The sequence below is a fragment of the Xenia sp. Carnegie-2017 genome, unplaced genomic scaffold (assembly GCF_021976095.1).
Source record: "Xenia sp. Carnegie-2017 unplaced genomic scaffold, XeniaSp_v1 HiC_scaffold_12, whole genome shotgun sequence".
NCBI classification, from domain to species: domain Eukaryota; kingdom Metazoa; phylum Cnidaria; class Anthozoa; order Malacalcyonacea; family Xeniidae; genus Xenia; species Xenia sp. Carnegie-2017.
This window is the reverse complement of record NW_025813425.1, coordinates 684743-693436: the sequence shown is the minus strand read 5'-3', so window position 1 is coordinate 693436 and position 8694 is coordinate 684743. Positions and strand designations below refer to the sequence as shown.

Below are 8694 nucleotides of genomic sequence, written 5' to 3'. Positions count from 1 at the left end.
ATTCTTTCTTAGTTTCTTTCTTTATTCTCCTAAAATTTGTGAATAGTTAGCGAATAGAGTTTGATAGTTTTGAAAAAAAGAGAATATTTTAGCCCTGCGTGCAAAGTACGTCATGTACTCCAAATAGCTAAGATTTTCTCTAACGCATTTTGCAATGCAAATATGTTTTAAGTAATGTATTTTGACCGACTCTGGATCCACAAATTCTATTGATGTCTTTAAGCAAAGATCATTTTTCTAGGTGCTACATTTCTCCACCATCTCTAAATCCGTTCTTCTAACTGTAAGGAAAAGCAAAACTTTGTGAACAATACGTGATAAGTATTTTAAACGTCTCCTTAATGCCATAAAAAGCTGATCAATGATGGCGAAGAATATTTCAATGTAAGTCGAGCACTAAATCTTTTTCACCACTTTAGTCAAATTGACGTTTTGTCGTTTGCTGGATAAAGCTTGTAGCTAATGAATACCCTTGTAGACTTCTGTATGAACACGCATTATCAGAAAGAATTATCAATAACATTCATGATTTCCTGTTTTGTGTTTTCTTCATCTTGAATTGTAGCTGTGTAAGTAACGGTGCAAACCAAACCAAGAACAAAAGAAAAATAAGTTATCTTCGTCGTGAATTATTTAACCTGTCTTCTTCCTCTCAAATGTTGGCTGTTGAATGATGATCGAAGACAGTTTGGGCATCTTTGTAGCTATAGAAGAGCAATAGAGAAAATGCGTGATCCGATATCATGGCTATACAAAATAACCCGTCGAAAGCTGTAGACAGACAGCCGAAAGCTTGTTTAAAGTGCCTATGTCAGAAAATGAGACTTTACATTTTGAAAACTATGGTCAAAATGAGTTATTAAGTTCTAAAACAAAATTTAAATTGGAGTTATAGTTTTTGCCTTCACTTAAGCATTGACTTCCTTTAAGCAAAAATCCAGAAAACCACGCAATTGAGACTGATGCGAATCACGAAATTTACGTCACAATAGGAACTCGTCCTACTTTCATCTATGGAAATTCTATTACGTGAGGTGTTTTATCAAAGCTAACGCCCCGCCAAAAGTCATCAAAATTGAAAAACTCCAAACGGTAGTGTTGTGAAAGGCTGTTCGAATGTCATCAACACAGAGAAAGAAATTTCACTACATTTTATATCGTTTTACACCCGAAGATAAATCAAGACGTAAACAGTGGATTGCTCTCCAGAGCTAATGCGCATAATGGATCTGTGAGAAAAACTGACCATTTGTTCCGAATATTATGCAAGAGAGGGTTTCACACTTATTTTTTGAATGTCTTGATTAGCAACTAACATAATTGGTCTTGCAAAATTGGCAAATTTTATGTTACTTTTATAGCAATAAATAATGAATTTGAGAGTCGTATACTTTTGTGTAACCCGCTATGAAATTCGTAATGTCGCATTGCATAAGCACAAGCTGCTATAGTGTATCATCATTTTCAAAGCCATCATCAGAGAATATATATAATATATTAATCCTAACACGGTTTTTAATATGCCCATGGAAAGCATGTGACTTGGACGAGATTTGAACTCGCACCTTCGGGATACTAGTCCGCCGCTTTCCCTGTAGGCTTGGAGACGAGTCAAATCTCTTTTAAAGTGCGTATGGACGAGAGTAAATATTTGTGTGGTATCTGCGCAAAATAGCGAACGGAAAATAGGACTAAAGTATATTTGCCCATCTCGTGTACGCAATTTAGCTGCTTCTAAGCCAGTGATCGATATATCTAGACCAGGGGCGGATCTAGGATTTTGGATACCATAGGCAAAACATTATGACGTCTTCAGTGCTAAACCTATGACGTCATACTTTGCAAAACATACTACACTATTTATGCTTTCGATAAATTGTTTAAATCAAACAGTCTAATCATTGAGCTATGCAGAATCTTGTAGATCTCAATCGTATAAATACATAAAAACATTGTATATTTATACTTACATATCACAAGGTCATTGATTTTCACTATTCAGAATATTGAATGCACACAAGACTGTTTAGCCCCATATCAGGGCTCATCAGCATGCCTAGGAACACTTTAACGCAAAACAAAAAATCGTGATCCGGCATGGACAGCCCTGTGAGAGCCGAATTAAGCAGACTGGTTATGGCGCCAGAAGTTCGCCTACACACCTTTGAAAAGGAGTTTGGTTAGAAATGGGTGACTATATGGGATATTTCATGGATGTGATATTGCTCAATTTTTCACACCATCCCAGTCAATTCCAACCCTTTACCCCCCACCTAAAATGTGCACTCTGGTTTTGAAGGCGCCAGAAACTCGCCTTTCACACCTTTAGCAAATAGCAAAAGGAGTTTGGTTAGAAATGGGTGACTATGTGGGACATTTCATGGATGTAAGATTGCTCAGTTTCTTACACCATCCCAGTCAATTCCAACCCTTTACCCCCCACCTAAAATGTGCACTCTCATTTGCCAACAAATGAGCAGAATGTAAATGTAATGTAATAGTCAAAATAGAGCTTTGTATAAAGAGTCTTTGTGAAGACTAAAATTTGGTGTAAGGAAAAATTATTCTATTTATGCTTAACAATTTTTGTGAAAGTAAATTTATGTCGACAACGGCCGAGTACCATACACGTACTCAGCAGTTTTAAGATTGGAATGTATATAGGGAAAAACCTTTATCGGGCGAGCTATTAGTTTGATGCAAATTCTATTGACGTTACTATTGTGTACAACGCACAATAAATGGTTAACATATGGACATTTCAACAAAATAAAAAACTAGGATATGAATAAATTCATGCAAATTTTAGCCTTGTATTTCCAACAGCAAAAGTATTAATAACCTCACCAATATCTGGTACAATTTCCTGATGAATTTGCATCAAGGCCAAACCATTTAAGCGTTCCCCAACCATGGTACTTCGCTGATAGTTTTTAAGTGTCCTAAGGGAAGAAATAGATCGTTCACATTCACAAGAGGTAATGGGGAGCGTTCCTAAAATACGTAGTAAAATTTTAATGTTTTCAAATCCGGCGAAATGAACAGATTTTAAAGTCTGGGCAATGTTATCAGGAAGGAGGCCGCAGTGGGTCTCCCAATAAGTGTACCACAACCTAAGTTCAGCATCTAAGGCCAAAGGATTTGGCAAATCATCATAATAAAAGTTAGCCACAGTTTTGAATGGCTCTTTCCAATCCACCCCATCTCTTGTCATGGACATCATTTTCGTCGGTACAATGCTAAGGCCTTTATAGACATTCACACTCTCAAGGTCGAATCGTGATTCTAAAGAAGATTGCAAATGATCTAGTAGAGGAAGAGTAATTGCACGTTTATAATACTCAGAAATGGTTGTGTGGGGAATATTTTCCCTGGTCGTTTGTTTGCGCACTGTTCTTGGTTTCCATTCTTCAATGCCAACTTTGCTGCCAGTTCAAGCGCTTCGTCATACCAGGTGTCATGATAAAAATCAGAGGAATTCCTCATGTTCACCACCTCAGTTTTCAAAGTTGAAATTAAATGAATACCATCCATTATATCGATACTCTTACCCTGTAATAACTGTGTTACTGGAAGAGTTGAATCAAGAATATTTCTCGTGATAACTAAAGCAACGACGAAATCAAACCTGTCAATAAGTTGAAACAAAGATGAGGCATCAGACTGAAGCGACGGTTTGAACTCACCATCTAGATTTTCAGACATATCGTTAAGGGTGGTGTATACAGGTACAAAAGCTCTTGGAATGTATCTAAACCTTCGATACGTTCTACCCATCTAGTTTTGCAAACGTCTGTTAATCTAGTCTTTTCGAGTTTGTTTCTGAATTACGTATATGTTTTCAAAGGGAATATTGCGAGTTTGGGAAATTTTAATAAAATTAGTGGCATTGTTAACATGTTTCAACATATCATTGACAACACGTATACTCAAAGAATCGCAAATGGATAAGTTTAACCTATGACTATAGCAGTGTGTATAAAGAGCCTTTGGGTTAAGCTTTAAAATTTGAGCTGCTAGACCATTAGTGCAACCAGCAACTGAACCAACCCCATCATAACCTTGCCCCCTACAATCATCTATTGATAAAGTCAGTTCCTTTAGAGCCTCTAAAAGTAGCTTGGCAAGTTGAGCACCAATTAGTCCGCAAAACAAGAGACATTTGTTCTTTATGTGAAAAATCAGATGCTTCATCAGCAATAACAGAAAAAAACTTACTTTTTTTGATATCAGAAATAATCTGATTACTGATTACCTGGCCACAACATTTAATGATTTTATTTTGACTTGTTTTAGAAATATAACTTCTATTCTTACCACAATTCTTTAAATGATTTTCTAAAACTTTATCCCCTCTCCTAACTCCATAATTGATTGTTTCAATGAAATTACCAACCCTCCAGATGAATAACAACCAACAGTAGGGTGATACTTGGAATCATCACGATGCCCACGAAGAGGTAAACCTAGACGTCCACAAAAATGACAGAATCAATAATTGGAGATAGTATTTCCTATTCTGTTCTATTTCTTTCTTGATACCAGCATCCATGATCATCTCGATAGGCTGCAGAGTACCTGATATTTGGGAACGCAAAGCATCAAAATTGGTGATGTGGATGCATGCAAACCGACTTCCCTCCCTTTACTTTTTCCAGCATGTTGAGTGAAAGAGCATTTAGCATTCTTCCAATCTTGAAGAGGTTCAGTAAACAACTTTTTTACTTTACTGGCCTTGCCTGGGAATCTATTGCCAAACAACACACACGATAGACAATACGCACCATTTTGTGAAGGTGAATAGCAAAGCCATTCATGCTGGTCTAGCCAATCATGCCTAAATGATCTGCCATTAGATTTAGGAAAATGATACTTTTTATCTGGTTTATATACATTTTTTATCAAATGACATATTTCAGAATTATCCATACCCTTAACTTTCTCCCTATACAAGGAAACATCAAAATTATGGGTTAAAACAGCAGGTTGCATATCACCAGAAGTTGGAATACCAGGCAATAGTTCCTGGGATGATGTGTGAAGCAAAAGACTATTGGCTTTATTTAATGTCTGAGCAAGAGCTGCAGCAGAAGAAAACTCTCATTGGGCATCCTTTTAAAAGTTGGTTGGGCAGCAGGCCTATTAGTTGAAGTAAAAAAATTTGAAATGTCAACTGTTTTTGGTGCAATATTTGGAAAAATTTTGACAAATTTTCGTTTCTCTGTTGTTGAGCTGCTAGAATTAGACTGTGTACAGGAATTAGACAATTTTCGCTTCAACCTGTGGGCATGGAAAATGAGAGGCACAAAATGATTAGACTGAAAAGTCTCACCTGGTTGTACAGATCCTTCATGACAAAACAAAATATTAATAGCATCCAAACCTCTTTGGCTTAATAACCGGGGCTGAACAATACGATTAAATAACAATTTATATCTACTTTCACCAGAATCAGGATAAAAGTATGAATTTTTCTACCTAAAACAGAAGATAGGCCCAAAATACAAAGAAAAGATGACCATTTCTGGTCATTACAATTTAAAATAGCCTCCTGTTTTACCAGTTCATCTGTTGTATATCCAGTGTCTAAACATTCTTTAGACACTGACAAAGGCAAAAGATTGTTTAAGCTTTGGGCAAAGTAATCACTGTGCTCACTTATAACAGACAAAAGCATGGGTGTTGAGCATAAAAGCAGCATGAATAAATAGCTCAAGCGATGTTAAAATTCGCAAAGTAGGGACCAATGCATTGTTACCTACCAGAACTAGGAAGCTGAACTGTAGAGGCAATTGCCAGAAGCTTCAGATCTTAAAAATATTCAAGAAAAGAAATTAATATTTTGTTTGGTAGATTGATTGCATTGTATGAATGAATTGCTGACTGTAGACAAAGATATAGCCTAGCGAAATTGAGATTTAACCATTTTACACGTATATATAAATACTACAATACGATATATATAATTATAATATATTTACCTTATTGCAGTACAAGTCTTTCCGTCATGAGCGTGCTTTGGCACATATATTTCAGCTCCAAAATTTCGACACAGAGTATGGTCGGGGTCATAAATTCTATCTAACAGCTGCTCGTTAGTAAACATAGGTCGAACGTCGACCAATAAACGAGAATAAAGCTCATTAAGGCATTTTAAATCGTTTTTGGCCAACGCAGACTGAGCAGTCTCGTATAAATTACCACAACACAATGAAGACATTATAAAATATCACAAAACCGTAAACTGAGCACAGAGGCTGTTCAGAAACAATACGAGTGTATGTTAATTTTCAATTGCCTAATTTGCCTAGCTCAACTATGCTTATCAACAGCAATGATTGGTTGGAATTGCTCAAGTTAGGCAAAAAAAAATTGACCAATGAAAGCATACGGTTGCAAAAAAATTGCCCAATCAGAATACCTATACACGATGTCAAGTTAGGCAAATTCATCTTGTTTAGGCAAATTGCTAACAACCAATCAAATGGCTAGATCGCCTTCTTGACTTAGGCAAAATGGCTGCTTTGCCTAACGACACGGAGCTTTATAGATAATCATACGCATCTGGACTACGATTCATATCAAAATTACGTCATTTAATTGCACAACATTTCTAAACAAAAGTCAGATGATTTGACTGCGATAAAGAGCTATTCATAGTTTCATAATTCGATAAATTCGTATCGAATCTAAGTCGAAGTATATTTTGGTAATTTCACCATAGGCACTTGCCTATGGTGCCTACCCTAGATCCGCCCCTGATCTAGACGTATAAACTTATGAAGGCTGGATGCTTAGTTATGCACGCAGGTTTATCATTTATGTCTGTCAATATAATTTCACTGTTCAAATAAAAGACACACTACTTTATTTCCATACAATATTGAATTAATTTTGGGTTGAGTAAATTAATCGCTTAGGGAAAAAATACTGCTTATATGCAATAATTTGCGAGTCATTTACCATCAGCAATTGGTTTGTTTACAAGTAACACTACGTGGCGACATCTACATAGGGATGAATTCGCCACATACTTTCTTCGCTTATTTCATACGGCCCAGTAATATAATTCCACTGCATGTCGTCTCTTTCTTAACAGAAGATTTCTGTATTTAAACTTGACAAGAATTGAGAACATCTTCAGATGATTTTCCCTGGTAAATCTAGTCGCGCAATATATGTGTTTGTACGAGTGAGTTATTACCACCGGTTCCTAGTGTGACGTTTTAGTTACCAGCTCCCACTTTCACGGACTTCAAAATTTTTTGCCGTTAAAGGTAATCGGCAATATAGATTTTTTTGACTATAAATAAACTTTTCCATATAAATTATGAAAAATCAAAGTAACTCGTACTCTTCGACTATTTGGCTCATAGAAAATTAGAATTTTATTCATGTTTATTTTACTCTTTGTCAGCCACTTTGTTTTTACTTTGAGAAAATTATGAGGTCTGTTTGTGACGTCACAACCAGGTGTTTATGTCAGTTCAAAACATGGTGAATTTGAATGAGGAATCAATCCAACAATTTGAGGATGAAAATACTGTACTGAAAAATGAAGAAATGCAACCTTACATGTTTGAACCCAATAAAGAAGATTTGTGTGAGTCTTCGTCTATATCAACGGACGGTTCGAGTATCAGTGACGATGATTTAATTGACCCACAGTTTGAAGCTTTACATCGTTGGAAGCTGGCGACTTTAAAGTGGTGTAAATGTGGAAAGTGTGCTATCATGGAAAGAAGTATAGAAAACTTTTGCTGCCATAAAAAGGCATTGGAATTTGATGAATATAATGCGTTACTAAGAAATGCACAAATGGAAGGATCAATTGTGGGACAAGCTTAAATTCATTTGTACTAAACATGCTATCGAAAGATTTACTTGCAATTGATGTGGCATAGTACTTGAAAGATAATTGGCCTATTAGCGACAATAAATTGGAAAAAAAATTTATTGTCTGGCTTCGTATAGAAGGTGTTTTATATCATCTCCTTCATATAGAAGGCGATGGGTATTTGATATTTAGGTAAAAAAAAACTCGTAGACTGTTTCCGTACTGTATTTACAGAGCATCAGGGCTGAATTTTTTTCACTGACTGGACTTTGCACCCATTTCAAATTTTCCAAATAAGTTATCTGCCTTACCATAAATATTAATGTTTGTTATTGAAATAAATCAAAATGACGAACACAACTAGTGCACAAGGGTATACCATTCACACATTTACAGTTTATTTTATTTATACGTTTTTATTTATAATTATTAAAGTTACCATACAAATTTGCAGCATTTTCTACTTGTTTGTACAGGTTTCCTTTTTACATTTGCAATTAAGTGTGCAGATTTTATTTTCAAATTTACACAAACATCTTATAGTTGCGTATTTTCCTCAGCATTCACATGCTCTCTCTTTTTCTGGAATGATCACGGACGGTTTTGTAAATTGAGTATACTTCTTTGCAATGACTGAATCTTTGGCTTGTGCTTCACAGTTTTAAAGGTACTTTTTCACAAGTGATTCTGGCTCTTTCTGTAAAATTTCTTTTGCATGTTTTTTTGCTTGTGCAATGGTTGGAAACATTCTCCTCAGTTCCAAAACTTCTTGTTGTATAGTTTGTGCATAATCTAAATAAAATATAAAACAAAAGGGAAACAGTTATACAATGCAAGTATAAAAAGGTTGTTTCGCT

General features: G+C 35.6%; 1 protein-coding gene and 1 long non-coding RNA gene across 5 annotated transcripts; both read right to left on the bottom strand.

Annotated features, from left to right (window-relative positions):
• Positions 1-1993: 1993 nt before the first annotated feature.
• LOC124446508 (52 kDa repressor of the inhibitor of the protein kinase-like) lies at positions 1994-6354 on the bottom strand. Of its 4 annotated transcripts, XM_046997357.1 has the most exons (3): positions 5982-6354; positions 2848-2942; positions 1994-2065 (listed from the first exon to the last, which is right to left on the bottom strand). In XM_046997357.1, exons 1-3 carry the CDS (start codon positions 6218-6220, stop codon positions 1995-1997), a joined length of 405 nt encoding a protein of 134 aa, XP_046853313.1. In that variant the 5' UTR covers positions 6221-6354; the 3' UTR covers position 1994. The 4 variants fall into 4 exon arrangements, 2 of the variants coding, with proteins under 2 accessions (XP_046853313.1, XP_046853306.1); XM_046997350.1 differs by lacking the exon at positions 5982-6354 and having other exon boundaries at positions 2848-3415; XR_006948464.1 differs by lacking the exons at positions 1994-2065; positions 5982-6354 and adding an exon at positions 3552-3728 and having other exon boundaries at positions 2690-2942.
• Positions 4518-5663, bottom strand: LOC124446537. The gene is made up of 2 exons (XR_006948467.1): positions 5333-5663; positions 4518-4945 (listed from the first exon to the last, which is right to left on the bottom strand). It is a non-coding gene; the product is annotated as an uncharacterized LOC124446537 (long non-coding RNA).
• Positions 6355-8694: the final 2340 nt, after the last annotated feature.